This window comes from Theropithecus gelada, chromosome 8 (assembly GCF_003255815.1).
Source record: "Theropithecus gelada isolate Dixy chromosome 8, Tgel_1.0, whole genome shotgun sequence".
Lineage (NCBI taxonomy): Eukaryota > Metazoa > Chordata > Mammalia > Primates > Cercopithecidae > Theropithecus > Theropithecus gelada.
Genome location: NC_037676.1, coordinates 71912122 through 71932399, shown reverse-complemented (window position 1 = coordinate 71932399; position 20278 = coordinate 71912122). Strand labels below are relative to the sequence as shown.

Here is a 20278-nt window from a genome sequence, read left to right as displayed (position 1 = left end):
TGTAAGGTATATGTTTGGTTCAGTGTGATTGGCACTTACACATGTCTTATGCCTACGACACCACTGTACTGTTTATGTTATTATCTATGTTTTAGTTAAAGAACCTGAGAAATTAAGTGATTTATCCAAACTCATCAGTTAATAAGGAGTGGAGCTGAATCAGATCTAGATGATTTATGTCAGAGTTTGCATTCTTTCTGAACACCTCACTGAGGTGCTGTTTTAAATCGTGTATTTCATGTGTGTATGCAACTGCATGCACACACAACCTTCTTTCTGGGTGAGCTATTGGGGATGTATCTACTTCTCAATACTGCATGGTTTTCTGATATTTCAGAGCAGCTGAGTTACAGGCGTCATGCTACGTGCTCTGCATGCCTACAGCATTTGTTCTGTGGCTCTCACATTGGCCAGTCTAGATTTTCACCTTAGCCTTGCCACATACTGGCTGTCTGGGTATGGGCAAGTTATTTGACTTTTCTGGGCTTGGTTTCTACATTTTTAAGGTGAGACTACAGATAGTATCTATCTAGTTGGATTGATGTGAGGATTGAGTAAGATACTTGGCCAATTCTTTAACCTTTCTGTGCCTCAATTTCTTCAACATTAAGATGTGATCAATTATAGTACTTATCTCTTAGGGTTATAGGGAGGATAAAATGGGATAAAATGCATAAATAGTAAGCACTTGATAATAACTATTTAATGATATTTCAATGATATAAAGTCTCAGAGAGGTTAAATAACTTGCTTGAAGTCACACAGCTAGAAAATGGCTGAGCTAGGGTTTGAAATTAAGTTTCTTTGATTCTGGATGCAATGCTGCAATACTTTTGATTATTACACTATTCTGACAGAAGAAAAAAATACAAAGAAGAAAACATTCTATATAAGTCATTTCTATTCATTAAAGTTTATGTGAAGGGCTTCAGGTTTACGGGCATGGTGAATTTTCTAACATTAAAAGGACTTAATGACTGACCCTTTTTTGATTAGTATCAAGTACTCGTGAATCACCTAAGTGCCTGGGTTGGAGTTGGGATGTTTTAGGAGAATGAGCTTTTCCTGTGAAGCCAAAACATAATCACGGTCTTTTTGTAGAATGAACCTGATGTGTTATTAGTGGTTTTTTTTTAGAAAATTCAGATTTGATAGCCAAGATATGGAAACAAGTTAAATGTCTATAGCCAGGTGAATGGACAAAGAAAATGTCTGTTCATGCATCACATAACAACGTTTCAGTCAACGATGGGCCACATATACAATGGTCATCGCGTAAGATTGCAGTGGAGCTGAAAAATTCCTATTGCCTAATGATGTTGTAGTCATAGGGTCGAAGTGCAATGTATTGCTCACAAGTTTGGAGTGATGCTATTATAAAGAAACCTACTGTGCTGGCAGTCCTGCAATATAGTACAGCACATCTAGTTGTGTAGAGTACATAGTACTTGATAATAAGCATCTGTTTTTATTGGTTTATGCATTTACTATACTATACTTTTAATCATTATTTTAGTGCATACTCTTTCTACGTATTAAAAAAGTCAACTGGGAAACAGCCTCCAGCAGGTCCTTCAGAAGGTATTCTAAAAGAAGGCATTGCTGTCTTAGGAGATGATAGCTCCATGCATGTTATGGACCCTGAAGATCTTGGGACAAGAGATGCGGGTGTAAGACAGTGATACTGATGATCCTGACCCTGTGTAGGTGTAGGCTAATGTGTGTGTTTGTGTCATAGTTTTTAACAAAAAGGTTAAAACAGTAAAAAAAAAAAAAAAAGAAAAAAAGAAAATAGCTTTTAGAATAAGGATATGAAGAAAAAATACTTTTGTACCACAGTTCAATGTGTGCTTTAAGCCAAGTGCTATTACAAAAGAATCAAAAAGCTAAAAAATAATTACAAAGTGTATAAAGTAAAAAATTATAGTAAGCTAAGGTTCATTTATTATTGAAGAAAGAACAGCGGTTTTTAATGGGTTTAGTGTAGCCTAAGTGTACAGTGTTTATGAAGACCACAGCAGTGCACGGTCATGTCCTAGGCCTTCACATTCACTCACCACTCACTCACCATGCACTCACTCACACAGAGAAACTTCTAGCCCTGCAAGCTCCATTCATGATAAACGCCCTATACAGGTGTATCATTTTTTATTTTTTATACTTTATTTTTATTGTACTTTTCCTATGTTTAGACATACAACTCCTTGCCATTGTGTTATAATTGCCTACAGTATTCAGTACACAAACACACTGTACGGGTTTGTAGCCTGGGAGCAATAGTCTATACTGTAGAGCCTAGGAGTGTAGTAGGCTAGACCACTTAGGTTTGTGTAAGTGCATTCTACGACATTTGCACAGCGATGAAATCACCTGATGATGTATTTCTCAGAATGTGTCCCTGTCATTAAGTGACATATGATTATATACGTACAATGGAACACTATTCAGCCTTAAAAAAGAAGGAAATTCTGCAATATACAACAACATGGATGAACCTTGAGGACATCATGCTGAGTGAAAAAAGCTGGTCACAGATTTTACTTACATGAGGTATCTAAAAGAGTCAAATTCATAGACTCAAAGAGTTAGAATGGTGGTCATCAAGGCTGGGGGGATTGGGAAATGGGTCGTTACTAATCAGGAGCCATACAGTTTTAGTCAAGCAAGGTAAATAAGCTCTAGGGATCTGGTGTTCAACATCATGTCTAGAGTCAACAATACTGTATTGTACACTTAAAACTTTGTTAAGGAGGTAGATTTCACGTTAGGTATTCTAACCCTCATAAAATAAAATAGAAACTTCAGACTTAAAAATCTGATGAGTTTTCATTTTGAAAGATCCTAAGAGCTCTAGCAAAATCCTGGCCCATTTCCAACTCATGTAATTGCATTCCCAGCACCCACAATTTTCCTCCAGTTTTAATTAAGAAATGTGTTTTGCTTCGTCTCTGTGGCTGCCAGACTGTACTTCACACAGGTGTGTCCTAATCACCTTGGACCCGAAAGAGCTGGCATTGACCATGAAACTTTGGTTAAGTGATGCTTTACATAAATACATTGTGTAATGTGAGTTATTGCCCCTCACTCTGCCTTTTCTTCAAATAATTTTTCAAAATGGGGTTAAGTCTGAGGTCAGTGTAAAGACTTTTTAACCAGTGGTATGTGCTGATAAATCACTTAGTATTTACTTACTGTCTACGACTATCTGTTATTTATCAGTTACCATCTTTTTGAACTTAAAGCAAAATCTATTATATTACCTGGTTTGGTGACTTGAGCTACTGAGCTGAAACTTTTCCAAGGGTAATTTCTTGAACTACCAAATGACCAGGAAGATTTTTCTCAGTTTTCTGTTCCCGGCAGAGACTGTTGGACGGAATGATTCACTCAGTCCCACCCAGCTCCAAAATATTTCCCTAAAGCATCTTCTCTGAATATAGCTTTATTGTCCCATCGTATTCAGACTCTAGAAATTAAATAAATACAGTCTGTTAATTCAGACCTTTGCCACAGGCACAACTCAGCTTCCTCCTCACCACACTGGATTTTACCATAGGACAACATGGTGTCTTTAGATAGTGGACCAGCCCTCTCAGGTGACTGGCGTTTCTGGCCAGGTCATTCCTAAATTCTCCAATTATGTCATTCAAACCATTCATCTCCTTGCCTGTGTCTCATGGGTAGCTTAATCTGCTTAAGAGTTTTTTCTCCATTGTTTAAATATTTTAGCACCATTCAAAATCGTTTATTATAGATATTACTAATTTTAATGGAAGTTTCTGAGAATTAGAGGGAAAGGAAGTTTGCTTAAAAGACCATAGATATACAAGTTTTTGGATTATCCTAGTTCTTTTCATTGATAGGCTTAGAGTTCATTTCTATGTGTAAATATATGAGTTCATCTTTAGTTGGCTCTATTTGGAGGCACAAACAACATTTGTTTTACTTCGTTTTAGGAGTATCAAGGGGATATAAAGTATAAGCAAATTTTCTTTCTGCCAAGTTTGTTTGTAACAAAGATCTAAAGAAATCAACATGAAGTCTGTAAGGTATATATCTTAAAACATGATAAGTTTTTATTTCAAAAATGCCTATGAGTATTATTAAACTTAGGACCAAGTTTACCTTTCTATACCCTTATATTAACATATGTTATATTATGACTACACATATGTTAAAATATGTTCTATTAACATATTAACATAACATAATATAATGTAATGTTAGGAGGAGAAAAAATAGAATTTAAAACTTTACATACAATCTTGGTAGCAATATGTTATTAATGTTAATCTATGTGTACATTGAAAAAAGACCAGAACAAAATATACTAAAAGCATTAAAAGTGGATATCTCTGGGTGTAGCACTATGCATAAGATTAATTTTTTTGTCTTTGTGTATTTTAAAAAATTTCTACAATGAGTGTGTATTACTTTAATAATAAATAAAGATACTTTGAAAAGCATATAAGTGACACATTATTTTATTTGAAATGATTTTGGACTTAAAGAGATAGTTTGTACACATTGTGGGTTATTACATATAAGTTTCAAGTTATACTTGGTTTAAATTTGTTGTCTACAAAGCTGAAAGGAGCTTTAATGATAAAAATAACAATTAGACACGATAATCACAACCTTCCTTGAATATAGTCCTCTTCCAAACCTATGCTAGCACATATGCTATCACACACTGCGCTTTGTTGATTATTCTTGCTCTCCTTTGTGTAGTCAGGAGGGGTATTTAATAGCCATAGATGAAAAGATTTGGCCCAAGGTCACATAGCTACTTAATGTCAGGCCTGAAACTAGATCTCCATCTAATTCTTTTCCCACCATTCTCTGTAGGAGTAAATGAAAAACTATTCTTTTTGAAAGGAAAAATGTCACAGTAGCCTTTTGCACTCCTCATGTTTGTGATTGTGTTACTGCTATTCATTCCTGCTTCTGTTAAGTGTGGAAAGATAGCACGCCAATATCTTAGTGTGTGTTATGTCCCAGGCACAATGCTGGACACTGGCCATACATTCACCCGCCTAATCCCCCACAACAACTGTGTGATACTGATATTTTGATATCTGTTTTACAAATATAAAATCTGAAATTCACAGCACTTGTGAATTGTGGATATGAAATTGAACCCAGCTCTTTCTGACTCACACTCAAGAACTTTAAAAGCAGAGCGCCGGAAAAGCTGCCTTAGAGCTTTCTCCAGGAAGAAGAAAGCGAAATAAGCCACCCAGAAGACCTGCGCTGGAGGAAGTAAAACGAGGGACAGTTACACAAAGCTTCCCTGCCAGTGTTGGGGCTTACAGATGCATGCTGTGGTGAAACATAAAATTGGGTTTAAATCCATTTCTGACCCTTACTAGTTGTGTGACTTTGGCAGTGCCTATCCCCTCAAACCTTCAATTTCCTTGTCTGAAAGATGGAAGCATGGCAATAATAATGACAATTCTCATGAGGAATGAATGAGACAACTTATGTTGAGATCTCAGGGTGCAATTCATGGAATCAAAATAGGGTTCTGCTGATGTTAGTTTTAAATGATAATGATGATTATGGTGATGATAATAATATTTGTAAACCCGAAGTTGTGTAGCTCTGTATAGCCAAGGAAGTGTTCTAATATGAAACCAAAAATTTAAGTGGAGTTGAAAAGAAACATTCTCATTGAAGTCTTCCTGAAGACTGAGATAAATTGATGAAGATTAAGAAATTATAAGAAAGATACTGTTCTAGTTTATTAGTATATTTTGCTAAAGAGGCTCTCTCTCTCTCTCTCTCTCTGTGCTGTGGGAATCATGTTCTTTTATGGCTTGAACATAGTATGTATGGATTTCTACTTGTCACATCTTTTAATAGAGAAAAACTCAAAAAGAATCAGAAGTCCCTTAAGAAAGTTGGGAGACTTCTCTTTGGTTTATAGAGACCAGTAGAAGTATGTAGGAGAAGTATGTTTAGGTGGGGAAGTTCAGATGTTCTTTAGGTCTTGGGGCAGGGTGATGGGACACAATTGCTGGGGTGTGGTTGTGGTTTTTGAGGGCCACTGTGTTCTTACATACTTAGCTGTAATGACCCTATCGCAGAAATAGTTTGAATTATGTTTAACAATCGTTTGTCTTGCTGTTATATATTACTTTACATAAGCATCGATCCCTGAGTGATTGATTTAACAAAGATTGGATAACAAGGTGGTTGTTTTTACTTCTTGTTTTCTTTTTTGCTGTCTCCCCAGAGCTGGTTTTCCTGAGGCCTCAGCGATTGTGAGGCTTGCCGTGATACCTCTTACAGTTTCCCGTTCTTTAAAGTGAGCAAGTTTGCCAGATAATCTCAGAGATGCCTCCATCTCTCTAGCTCTGTAATTTCATCATTTTTATATTAAGATGTAAGGTGTGACTCTCAGGCTTACATTGTGGACTACGCAGTTATAAGGTATTTGCTATCGAGGCCCCGTGCCTCACTCAAAATTAACACTTACATTGATTCTTGAGTTAACACAATCCTCTTATTTGGAGGACTACCTTCAGCAAGAAGCCCTTGTGCATTTTATGTCTTGCCAGAAATGCTTTTTGTTTGTTGGGAGGGAGCTGCACAGTCCCTTTGCACAAGGATGAGTGCAGCCTTCAGTAAGTAGTCCTTGTGCATTTTGTGCTCTCATGATGGGTTCACGTCTGGCTAATGAGAGACTGCTTAGTGTTACTCAGGTTTAAACATTGGTGCTATTATTAGAATCCAGTCTGTTTTCTGGAGAGTGAATGACAATCAGAACATCATTATTCTTAAAAATGATTTTCAGCACAGTGTAAAGGATGAGCCATGTCAGCAGCTTTTTGTGTGTGTACCATGATCACCTTCTCTCCTAATAACTTTTTCAGGAATGCCCACTTCCTTTCATTGCTATTTATATTTGTTGCATGTATTGATTTTCTTAGAGCCTTTCATTTCATAGCATTTATTCGTATCAGACACCACGATCTCATAAGAAAAGCAAACATACCCAAAGGTGACCGGGGACTGTGCCTGTTTCCCAAACTCAGGAAAGCTTTTTGCCTCCTTGAACAGTGTGAAAATTGGTCTAGAACAGGGTATCTCATCCTCAGCACTATTGACATTTGGGCCAGATAATTTTTTATTATGGGAGGTGGTAGGGCCCTTCCTGTGCATTGTAGTGATGCCAGCAAAACCTCAAAATTGGGTCTCAGCTCGGGGGAGTTCTTGGCTTTGCACAGGAAAGAATTCGAGAGCAAGCTGGCAGTGAAAGAAAGCAAGTTTATTAGAGCAGCAATGTACAGCAAAATGGCCCAGAGAAGCACTTGTGGATTGCTGGCTGGCTATATTTATACCCATTCTTAATTATGTACAATATAAGGGGCAGGTTATTCACAAGCTTTCTGGAAACGGGGCAGAGAGTTCCCAGAACCATATAAGGTAACCTTTGAGCCATTTGCCGTGGCATCATTTATAAACTGCCATGGTGCTGGTGGGAGTATCTTATGCAAATATATTATAATTAGCATATAATGAGCCATGAAGGCAATTAGAAGTCGCTTTGGTTGCCATCTTCGTCCTTCTGGTTTTGGTCAGTTTCTTTGCTACACCCTGTTTTGATCAGCAGGGTTGTGACCAGGACTCAGAAAGCAGGTCCTGCTGATCTCCTACCTCAGTAGGAACTAGTGGCCCATTAGATGACAGTAGCACCCCCTCAGCTGTGAGAACCAAGATTGTCTCCTAACATTGCCAAAGGTCCCCTGGGGGGGCAAAATTGACCCAGTGGAGATCCACTAGTCTAGAATAATTTTTTTTTAAGTATATACAAACTTTAAAATGGTATGACACTAGAAGTTTGTGAATGTAATGATTATTAGAGTCTTGTGATAATTTTTTTGTGTGGAGTGACATGAATGAAAAACAGAATTTATCTGCCTTTTGCCTTGTTAGAAGGCGTTCTTGATAAGACTTTAATATTGTTTTGAATTTGTTTCCCCCATTAAAATTTAAGGACTCATTATCAAAGTTTGAAAGAAGCCACAGGAAAAAAACCTTTGAACAAACCTTTGAACAAACACTGATTAACACACATGGTTGGGATGGGCTATGCTACTGTATAAGTGGTACTAGCATAGTCATTAAAGATAAGTCTTGGCCAGGCATAGTGGCTCACGCCTGTAATCCTAGCACTTTGGGAGGCTGAGGCTGGTGGATCATGAGGTTAGGAGTTCGAGACCAGCCTGGCCAACATGGTGAAACCCCGTCTCTACTAAAAATACAAAAATTAGCAGGGCAAGGTGGCAGGCACCTGTAATCACAGCTACTCGGAAGGCTGAGGCAGGCAAATTGCTTGAACCTGGGAGGCAGAGTTTGCAATGAGCGGAGATCACGCCACTGCTCTCTAGCTTGGGTGACAGAGCGAGACGCTTTCTCAAAAAAAAAAGTCTTTGTGGTGAGGGAGGGGAGTTGAGGGGTGAGAAATTACCTATTGAGTACAATGTACATTAGTCAGGTGATGGGTTCACTAACCAAACTTCACTACTACACAATATATTCATATGACAAAATTATGTTTCCCCCCTCTAAATCTATTTTAAAAAAGATAAGACCTGGTACATAACAGACATTCCAAAATATTTGTTGAATGGGTAGATAATGGATAAATGGATGTTTGGATGAAGGATCTGCCACTGCTAACTCATATAGTCTTGGGAACAACATTTCATCAGTGATACACAAAACTGGTGGTCACAAAAGCAAAAGTGGTCACTAGGTACGAGCAGTACAGAGCCCCTTTCTTTCTTCTGTGGATCCCCCAGGTGCTCCTCTGCTCTTCCACCAGTTTGTTTACACTCCCCTCCCTAGGCCTATATCCTTACCTGCCTTTCCTTCTCTCTATATTTGCTGCCTGAATTTATTTTCTTCAAGCTTTTCATATGGTATCATTTCTTTGTATCAGACACCATGATCTCAAGAAAAGAAACCCACCATATCTGATTGTGGATCCACACCTGGGCAATCCTGAGTGAAGAACTGCTTAATCTTTATTCTCTGGTTGTTTAAATCAAACTAGCAATGTGATTCCTAATCATCTTTGAAAATACTTCATTTTGATTTTCTAGAGTCTCATGCCTTTCTTTGATAATTTATTCTAGAGTATAAGTTTTTGGTCAAAGGAACGTGTATTAATAACTGGGATAGATGGGTTTTAACTGTGATCATGTGCTCACAGTGATGTTATTGATTCAATACTAAAAAGTATTTCCTCCATTTTATAAAGAAATTGAGGTACAGATTTGTTAAGATGTAGAGCCTGATGCCTACAGGGTGAGTAGTTATATTAGGGTTAGAATTGCAGATCCTAGATGTTGAGACCAGGTTCATAGCACCAAGAGGGAGGGTGAAATTGAGGTGGGGCAGTAATTTGATAAAAAGCATTGAATCTGTAGTACCAGAAAGTTGAAACATTTTTCTTTATGTTTTGTTTTAAAGTCACAAAAATAATTGTTGAGGGTGGCTACTTAGGGTATCATGGCTTTGATTCAATGGGAAGAATATTTTCTCTAAAATGGACAAATTATTAATTTCAAGACCTTTCCTATGAGTTTTATTTTGGTAAATGTTGCTCATGATCTGCTTCTCTTCTCTCTTAGACCTTCTCTCACCATGCCCCATAGGAATCTGACAGGAAGCTGCAACGTTAATTGTGGCTGTAAAATACATGAGTATGAGCCAGTCTGTGGATCAGATGGAATTACATACTTTAACCCTTGTCTGGCTGGCTGTGTTAATAGTGGTAATCTTAGCACTGGGGTGAGTATATTTCACAAGTTCCTCTTCTGTTAGTCCAACATCCTGTGACAAGGATGTGATGAAATTCATATGCTGCCACAATGACTTCAGTCTTTCTTTTCAAGAGGCTCCAAGTAACCTACAAAATACCTCTTATGAAAACCTCAAGGAAAGAAAGTTATGTATTGCTATTATTTTTTTTTTTTCAGGGATGACTGGAACATTTGGGTGCAGGGATTTGGTTCCATATCAGCATTCTCCTACTTTATATTCTGCGCCAACTCAGTGAAACTTGATAAGGTTGAGCTCTAGGCCTGCCATTTGTTTCTCTGACAGGGCCCTTGTGATGGATTTGAAGGTCAAGATGACCATATTTGGTGCTGATAGAAGAGAATAGGAAAGCACCTCCCCTGACTGGAGTCTGTGAAGATGGGCAATGGCCATTTTTCATACAGTATCAGTTCAGTTCTGGCTTAAAAAAAACTTTCAAAGTAAAGATATTTCTGACAGTTCAAGAATAGGCTATTTTGAGAATTCCCTTTCCTGTAAATTATAAATGGGCCGTAATACTGTGGGAGAAGGTTTTCATATTCTACTCAGTTTCTTTCTTTTTTCTTTCTTTCTTTTTTTTTTTGAGATGGAGTTTCACTCTTGTTGCCCAGGCTGGAGTGCAATGGCGCGATCTCAGCTCACTGCAACCTCCGCCTCCCAGGTTCAAGTGATCCTCCTGCCTCAGCCTCCCTAGTAGCTGGGATTACAGGCATGTGCTACCATGCCCGGCTAATTTTGTATTTTTAGTGGAGACGGGGTGTCTCCCTGTTGGTCAGGCTGGTCTTGAACTCCCAGCCTCAGGTGATCCGCCTGCCTCGGCCTCCCAAAGTGCTGGGATTACAGTCTTGAGCCACCGCACCTGGCTTCTACTCAGTTTCTTATTGAGCCCGGTTTGATTCTTTGTGAAGAACAGGCTGTAGGAAGTTGCTTTCACTAAAAGGTTAAAGTGCATGTGCTTGTTCTGTGCAGGTGATAAGGGATTATACCATCCACTGAATGTTTTGGGGATATTGTTTTTGATGTCTGAGTTTTAAACGGCAATGACAAATTGAGAATTCCTGTTGTTTGTTCCCCATCGTATAACTGGTGAGCTCCACTGTGTTGCCATGTTGAAAGGGTGAGATCTGTTCTCCTGGAGGCTAAGTCCTTCCTTGAGAGTGAGTGCTCATCCTTTAAAAAATGCCAGCAGTCTTTTGAGCATGACAGCCAAACAGTGCCCCGTCTCCATACTTATTCTTACCACTGCTTCAGGTATTCAAGGTTGCAATGAAGGTCAGCTCAGCTGATGTCCATTTAGCGTGACTCTGTCAGAGTCCAGGAGCAGTACTGGGTGGGGGCTGTGGTAGTCAAGTTCCATCCATGGAGCTGGTTGCTCTTCTGTAGGGAGTAGGGCACCAGCTAATTATAGGGACTAAAAAGATGTTTAAAATGGAAGCACCAGAATGTACATTAACTTAGCCACTGTGGAAAGCAGTTCGGAGATTTCTCAAAGAACTTAAAACAAAACGACCACTCAACCCAGCAATCTCATGCCTGGATATGTATCCAAAAGAAAACAAATCATTCTACCAGAAAGACACATGCACTTGTATGTTCATCACAGCACTATACACAAGAGTAACGACATGGAATTGAGCTAGGTGCTCATCAGTGATGAATTTGATAAAGAAAATGTGATAATATACACCATGGAGTACTGCACAGCCATAAAAGAGAATAAAATCATGACCTTGGCAGCAACATGGATGCAGCTGGAGGCCATTATCCTAAGTGAATTAATGCAGGAACAGAAAACCAAACACTACATGTTCTCACTTATAAGTGGGAGCTAAACATTGGGTACTCACGGACACAAAGACGGAAACAATAGACACTGGAGACTTACTAGAGGGGGAGGTGGGGAGGGAGGTGTGAAAAACTACCTGTTGGGAACTATGCTCACGACTTGGGTGATGGGATCATCTGTACACCAAACCTCAGCATCACGCAGTAGACCCATGTAACAAACCTGCCCATGTACCCCCTGAATCTAAAATAAAAGTTGAAAAAGAAAAGAAAATGGAACACCAATGAGGTGTTTACTATTATTGGTGCTGAAGTCATCACGGTTGCATTATGAATTCTCTGCATTTAATAGATGTTTACTTTAGGGCCCTCTGTGTGCCCAGAGTTGTGCTAGGTGCTCTGTGAGCACAAAGAAAAATAAGGTTTGGTTCTGGTTTTTGAAGGGCTTCTCTAATTGGAGAGCCCAAGAGTTAACAGCAATTGAGGCAGAATATAATGATGACAAAAATGAGTCTGTGGAATGTGAATGGTATTGAATGTTGAAAGCTTCTTAGGAAAGTTTAGGTTTAAACAATTTTGACCAGCAGACTTTGGTTCTGTTAGATACACACTTGAGATCCTTACTGTTATCAATGAGGAAGTTACTTTCGGTGAAATATTTTGTGTTTTAAAAAATATTCGAGCTATTTTAGAGTACTTTTACTTAATTTTGTCTTAATATTCCTATGCCCCAGTTAGCTTTTGAGGGGCACACAACTGCTCTTTATTTTGCTCACTTAGATACGGAATTATACAGAATGCACCTGTGTCCAAAGTCGACAAGTGATCACTCCGCCCACCGTGGGACAGCGCAGTCAGCTCCGTGTGGTTATTGTCAAGACTTATCTCAATGAGAACGGCTATGCTGTGTCTGGGAAATGTAAACGGACCTGCAATACCCTTATCCCATTCTTAGTTTTTCTTTTCATAGTCACCTTCATCACAGCTTGTGCCCAACCATCGGCCATCATAGTAACACTTAGGTGAGAAGAGCATTCAATTTCCGGGGTGGGTTCTGTACTAGAATTTCCAGAGCACATAATCCAGGAGAAGGAGCTTATGTGGTAAATCATGGAGCAAAGCAAAATTAGCATGTGCAGGAGGGCGCTCAGATATTTGCCTGGTGAACTTAAGAGGGATTTTTCCCCTTTGGGAAGGGAAAGGAAGGTTGTAACATTCCATACTTTGGAAGGTTCTTTTATTCAGTTGGGTTATATTCTTAATGTATAATGAAACTTCTTTGATGTTTTTGATTCCTGAAGTCTCTGCCCTGTGAGGTTCAACTTCAGCAGTTGAAAGTCATCACTCTGTTAGCTATGAGAAGCTGGACCCCAGAGGAGGGCAGGAAGTAATTTGGGAAAGTTGCTATATTATCTTCAACCTTGTAGATAGTTACTACCTTTGGGATCAGTGGTGATTTATGCTGGGCTTGCAATTTGAAATGCTGAGTTCATTAATTTTACTATCATACAAAATTTCAGAGTTGAGTCAAGAAAAGGGCATATTGGGGAATGTGATTTCTCTCTCTCTCTCTTTTTTTTTTTTAGTTTTTCAGGCTGTGCTTTCTTTGCCATGTCTTGTTTGGATTTTTTGTTGATAAGAGAACACGGAAGCTACTTTTGTCCTATTAAAAATGTTGGCACTGATGTTCCTGAACCAAAATGAGAGTTGGGCTGCTATTTTTTGCAGTGCAATAACAAGAGATCCAGATGAACTGGGGAGAAAGAGAGTTTTTATTTCTGTAACCAGTTACAGGGAGAAGACCTGGAAATTATCACCAGACCAACTCAAAATTACAAAGTTTATTAGAGCTTATATACATTCTAAGCTATCTGTCTATGTGTAAGTGTGCATTCATCTAAAGACATAAGTGATTAATTTCTTTTAACCTATAACCAAGGTCTGAATCTTGAAGACCTTCTTCTGGAGCCTCAGTAAGTTTACTTAATCTAAATGGGTCCAGGTGCTGGGGTGATTACCCTTATCTTATCTCCTGCTAAATCATGGAGGTTTGGGGAGTTCCTTCAGACCCCCAATAAACTTGTTTGTGGAGGCCTAGGGAGTTTTTGCAGACCCCCAATAAAACTTGTTTAATCCTAAATGGAGCCTCTTAAGAATTCCTTCATTGTTTTTTCATGCTTTAAGTCCCAGGAAAGACCTAGGCAAAAGTCTTGGTGGGCTTTTGTTACATTCCAGCATTTGTATAAGGGCACTGGCTTTTAATATTTAACTTAATCACTCAGCCAGTACTGAAACAGTTGTTATGGAGGCCTGCCACACTGATACATTCACATTGGTGTGTTGATATTTGCAGTAAGGACTGCAGTGGACAGAGGAACTGGGCAGCATGGTGAAGCCAGAAGAGGACACCCATGAGTCTGGGCAGCTTCAGGGGGATTAGGGGGGTGGAGGGCAGGGAAGGAGTGAAGAAAGGGAGTCAGTTCTTACTCTTCCTCCAGGCTCCTCAGATGCCACAATGCTGGACACCTTGCAGGAAGCGCCTGCTGAGATGTCATTGCTTAGCAAGGGCAGTGGGCTGCACCAGGCGTATTCTGGCTTCTTTCCCACTGGGAAAGAATCAGGCATTTCCAAGCAAAGCTGTTCCTTGACAGCCAGATAGTGGTGCATGAAAGGCCCACTGGTTTGTTTACTCATTTCTTCCAGCAGCAGATATTTATGGAATAACAACCTGTGTGCAGCACTTTGCAAATTGCTATGAGAAATAAAGAAATTAGGGAAAAGGTGACAAGGGCACTGGTCTTGGGAAAGTTCCCATTATACACCGTACTCTCATGGGTATTTGATGGAGAGGATAAGGTACTGCAGCATTTAAAAAGACATATGAATCATTCATAAATTTACTCAAATAATCTCATTCTTTGCACTTTAATTCCTCAAGAGATATTAAATAACCCATAGGCTACTTTTTCCTTTAGTGTTCATACATGGCAAATAGCCAGCTGGCTTCTAACCTAAAATTTCAGAAAAGGAACCCTTTAATCTTTGCTAATTACAAAACCGGTAGACTCCAATCTTCCTGCCACATGGGAATAACTTGGAGTGTAAGTTTTTAAAAAAGAAAAAAAGACGTGGTTGGAGGGCTTATGCTTCCTCTGATGTTTGACTTGTTTCCTATACATTTTTTGAATATACTTTCATTCTTTACTCTTTTTTCTTCCTGTTTTGGAAGAATTGTTGGAGTAATTTTCAATGTACACATCTACCACTCTGGAAGATACAGGCACCCAGGCAAAAAAACAAAAACGAAAACAAAAAAACACCGCAGTATTTAGGATGAAATTCTATAAATTAAAAAAAAAAAAAAAAGGATCTGATTTTGGAAGCTCAGTTAGAGGCATTTCAGCTTCTTCAGCCAAGAGCCTTTAACCTTCCACCAGTATTTATGTAGAAACAGTTAGAGTTAGTCAGAGTTTCTTTGGTGTCTGCGTTAGGAAGATCTTTATTCAGTAATTTAGCCACCAGCAATCTTATGTGGCTATTGTTAGTAAATAATAGTGAGTTAAATATTTTGGCATGGTATCTCTTTAGTCCCTGGCTCTGCACAAAGCCGACTTGATTTGACATTCATTTTCTTGGGGCTACTATTTAAAAAACATTGCCTTCTTTCCCTTCACTGCAGGTCCGTAGAAGATGAGGAGAGACCTTTCGCGCTGGGAATGCAGTTTGTTTTGTTGCGAACACTTGGTACGTCCCTGAATTTCCAAGTGCGCCTCTTAGTTCCTCTTTGCAGATGGCAAATTTTCACTGTTCTTTAAAAATGGCAAGTCACGTCATTTATTACCATGAGTAAGATTTTACAGGTTAGTGGTGAGGGTACAACTTCCTTGTTTTCTGATTTGAACTAGAAGCTGACAGGTTCTGTTGTTTGATGAAACAAAACAAAACCAACGTTAGGTTAGTTTCTTTTCCATCATGAACATAAACTTGGACAAAATTCCCCAGCGTTTTGCACAGCAAGAAATAGGAAATCAAGCAATTTGTCAAGGATTTGTAATCCTAGCATTCTGACCCCTTTATGCCTTTTTACTATGAAAGCAATAGAAATCGGTCTTTATTTGCGAAGTTTTCAATTCCTCACTTCTTTATAGTAATTTTATTGGGCTAAACAAAGAGTATACCTATCATGTTTTCTGAGAAAAATAAAAAACTTTAGAAAGGAAAAGAAAGGTGCCCAAAGTGACATATAGGGACTGCCTTGTAAGTCTTTACTTATCAAAAAGAGAAGCTCAGTAGTGCTGTGCCCATGTGACAAACCACAGAGTACATTTGTGCAGGAGGAATATAGGTCTTCTTTTTACAAACACCACAGCACTCTGTGAGTTCTTGAGACAATGGGAAATAAGCATGTGAAATACAATGTTCCTTTGATCAGTTTCAATGTATTTTTAATTGATATCCTTGTCTTCAAGCTTATTTTTCCTTTTATAATTTCTTTTTCTTAAGTGGCAGTCTGTCATTTTCTTCAGCTGTTATTTTCTCCTCAGTAATCAGTGTTATTGTCTATAAGACAAAAAAATTGTTTTTTGATTCAAATTTCTTATTTCAGTTTTGAAGAGGTAATGTTTAAAAAGGGCATCTTCTGACCCCCTAAAGCACTAATCCCCTGGCATTCTCCATTTGTCATATGTTGTGGTTGATGGCCCAGTCCAAAAATGAGCTCTTTTCAATAAGCCCCAGGAGGAAGATGCTTCTAGTTCCATGTAATGAGTGGCTTGTTTTTGTTTTTGTTTTTGTTTGGTACTAATAAGACTTTGAGGGTACCATTTTTAAAAAAGCATGCTGTTTAAAGGAAATCCTGACACACTTAGATATAGTGAAGAAGTCTGCTTTAGGCCGGGTGCAGTGGCTCATGCTTTAATCCCTGCACTTTGGGAGGCCGAGGCGGGTGGATCATCTGAGGTCAGGAGTTCGAGGCCAGTCTGGCCAACATGATGAAACCCTATCTCTACTAAAAATACAAAGACATTAGCTGGGTGTGGTGGTGCGTGCCTGTAATCCCAACTATTCAGGAGGCTGATGCAGGAGAGTTGCTTGAACCTGGGAGGCAGAGGTTGCAGTGAGTGGAGATAGAGCCACTGCACACCAGCCTGGGCAACAAGAGCAAAACTCTGTCTAAAAGAAAAAAAAAAAAAAAAGAAAAAATCTGTCTTGTAGTTCTTGTTAAAAGTTAAACAGTATTATTTAGAAATAAGGAGATTTGTTAACCGAAGGGGTAATTGAATAAGAAAAGACATATATATATATAAAAAAATTTTTTTTTTTTGAGACAGAGTCTTGCTCTGTTGCCCAGGCTGGAGGGCAGTGGCACAATCTCAGCTCACTGCAACCTCTGCCTCTAGGGTTCAAGTGTTTCTCCTGCCTCAGCCTCCCAAGTAACTGGGATTACAGGCATTTGCCACCATGCTTGGCTAATTTTTGCATTTTTTTCTTTTACTTTTTCTTTTTTTTACTAGAGATGGGGTTTCACCATGTTGGCCAGGCTGGTCTTCAGCTCTTGACCTCAGGTGATCCACCTGCTTTGGCTTCCCAAAGTTCTGGGATTACAGATGTAAGCCACCATGCCCGGCCAGAAAAAGGTAATTTCTTTTTTTTGCTTTGCCCCTCTCTGATGCCATAGAGTTGGGGTCATTCGATACGATTTAGAGGTAAAGGTGAGTCCACACATGTATGCCACAGCATCAAGAATAAGTGGAGGGAGAACATTGCAGGCATTTATTATTTAATTCAACTTTATTTTAACTTCTATGGATTGTGAAAAAGTCTAGTTGGGCCAACAAGCCAATTTTCATTTCCCCCCAAATTCCGAAGCAGAAAAAGTTAAAAAAAAATTTTTAATAATATTAAAATTAAACCAATAGACTTTATTTTAAATAAAAACAACTTATTTAAAATGTATCACTCACAGTTTCCTGGATTATCAGCCCACCTATCCTCTCTGCCTTCCTTTCTGTCTTCCTGGCTCCCTTCCTCCTTTCTCTCTTTTATTCCTTCCTCCCTCCTCTCTCCCATCGCTATCTTCTGTAAATTTTTATTGAGGTCTTTGGGATGCAAAGAATAAAAGGCATGGTCTCTGCCTTGAAGAAGCTTATGGAGTGACAGATTTGCAAACATTTACAATACTATGTGATAGTTAATAAAATGGAGGTAGATACAAAATGCAGTGAGAATATGATGGCATCTGAGTAAGTCAGGAATTTAAAGGGAGCATAGATATTTGCAAGGTGAATGAGTTTGGGGAACATTTTGGCAAAGGGAGTAGCATGTGGTGAAGGAGTCTATGTACTAGGTAGACTTTTTTTTCTCATTGGATTAAGGAAATGTCTATATCATAGCCCAGACGATGAAGCTACTATTCATCTCAGATGTTTCATAAACTTCAAAGATGAAATTTATGCCATAATAAAGTACCTTTACATATATAATTTCTTGGATTTATAAGTGCTTTTATAAAGTTGCCATTTTATGTGGTGTTTGACTCACAAGAGATGCTGCTTTTCTCGTACTCTTCCTGCATCCAAGGACTAGCGCCCAACCCACAAGAACTAAGTGTATTGAATTTCGGTGGGTAATAAAGGGTTCTAGTGTAGCCTGTTGAATACTTAATGACAAAATCCAATTTTTAGGTTTAAAATGAGTCTCTAATTGTAGTTTTAGCAATATCCCTGTTTTCAGCTTTATTGAGGTATAATTGACACATAAAATTGTATCTACTTAAAGTGCACAACATGTTGATTTGATTGTAAAAAGCAACAGCGCATTCTGGGTGGCAAACTCGATTTTAAGTGTTTATCAAATAGCGAATGCTTTTATGATAAATATATTGTGATAAAATGTGATTGTGTCTTTAAAAAAATCTGGTAACATAAGAAAATCCCTCCCCTCAACTGGTTTTAGAGCACACAAGTACCTTGCTAATTTACAAATCTGTTCTCCCTTGTAAGACATGCTAAGTCTTCGTATTTTCTTCTTCCCCTCTCTAGCATACATTCCTACTCCAATCTACTTTGGAGCGGTCATTGACACCACCTGCATGCTCTGGCAACAGGAGTGTGGAGTGCAGGGTTCTTGCTGGGAGTACAACGTGACGTCGTTTCGTTTTGTGTATTTTGGTTTGGCGGCCGGCCTCAAATTCGTAGGCTTTATTTTTATTTTTCTGGCCTGGTACTCCATAAAATACAAGGAGGACGGACTCCAGAGGCGGAGGTGGAGGGAATTCCCCCTGAGCACCGTGAGTGAGAGAGTGGGCCACCCCGACAGTGCCCGGACTAGATCTTGCCCAGCTTTCAGCACCCAGGGAGAATTCCACGAAGAGACTGGTCTGCAAAAAGGGATCCAGTGCGCAGCACAGACCTACCCGGGGCCCTTCCCAGAAGCAATAAGTTCCTCTGCGGACCCGGGGCTGGAAGAGAGCCCAGCTGCCCTGGAGCCGCCCTCCTGAAGCTTGAAAATGGAAGAATTTAGTTTTGTTGGTTGAGTTGAAAATGGCGACTTGAGAAACAACCGTGCCTTCTTTTCTTTATTTCTTTTTTTAACCTCTGCAGACACAATCCTCAAACCAACAAAACTCAGTATACACAGCCGCTATTCATTGAGGGCTGGATACCTCAACAAGACTGAGAGCCTTTCCCCGCTTCTCTCCAAGAAGGAGACATTCAGCTAGATTTGTTCCCATTTCCGTTGTGTTAATTTAAAGCTCATGCTCCCCTACGGTATAGGCTGAGGTACACGGTTAGCAAAATCATGGGAAGGGGAATGGCGGTGCATATCATTAACTAACACTCCAAACAAAGGTGAGCTTGCCCAGGACTTGGCATTTCCAAATCAAAGTTTTTAGATATGAACACCTACTGTGAGTTCTGCTACAAAGCACAAATGACTTTGTCTCAACTATGCAATTTGATTGGAAAAATGTATGTGCAGCATGTTACGTTTACTTTCACAGAATAAAGCAGATATGTTTCTGAAAAGGGGAAGCCGAACTTTCCATCCAGTACTGTTAATAGCATTTTAAGCCATAGCAGAGTTATAAATCAGGTAGAATTTGTCAAATGCTTCAAAGGAACCATAGGCATAGTGTGATAGAAGGAACAGCTACTTCAGGTCAGAGGACACATTCTCTTTTAGTCTGCCTGCCCCATCCTAAGATAAAGAGGCTCTTGAATCATAAATCTGATAGCTTAAATATCAACTCCAGTATTCTTTCTTAAGGGGCTTTAAAACTAGTGTGCTAAACAATATGGCTAGAAACTGTAATTTGAAATGCATAATAAGGAAAGAAAATGACAGCTTTCTCATCCAAGAAAATTGTTGCAGAAATTTTCTTTAGCTCTACGGGTCCTCAAAGTCACTGGGAAAAGTCCCACCTGAGTATTTTAGTTATATCTTGAAAGCACTGGCAAATCTGTGTGGTTTTCTTTTTTTCTGGACGGAAAATTGCTGTGGTTGTTCCTGAAAATGAGTACTTATATCAAGAAATCTGTGCCTGGGATATGAAAATCACTTTGAATACAGGAGGAGGGAGATCTGTGTTCTGGAACAGAATACGATCTTAAGTAATTGTTGAAAATTATGTAAAATAAACCAGTCCATCCTATCGAAC

The 20278-nt window shown here is 39.0% G+C and overlaps 1 protein-coding gene across 2 annotated transcripts in view; it reads left to right on the top strand.

Annotated features, from left to right (window-relative positions):
* Window positions 1-19652, top strand: part of SLCO5A1 (solute carrier organic anion transporter family member 5A1) — a 155955-nt gene extending 136303 nt beyond the window's left edge. Inside the window, exons 7-10 of one of the 2 annotated variants that reach the window (XM_025394118.1) lie at window positions 9645-9804; window positions 12400-12641; window positions 15299-15363; window positions 18660-19652. In XM_025394118.1, the coding sequence (XP_025249903.1) occupies window positions 9645-9804; window positions 12400-12641; window positions 15299-15363; window positions 18660-19117 (925 nt within the window). In that variant the 3' untranslated portion in view covers window positions 19118-19652. The remainder of the gene's footprint in view (window positions 1-9644; window positions 9805-12399; window positions 12642-15298; window positions 15364-18659) is intronic. The other variant, XM_025394120.1, reaches the window with a different exon arrangement.
* The last annotated feature ends 626 nt before the right edge of the window (window positions 19653-20278 follow it).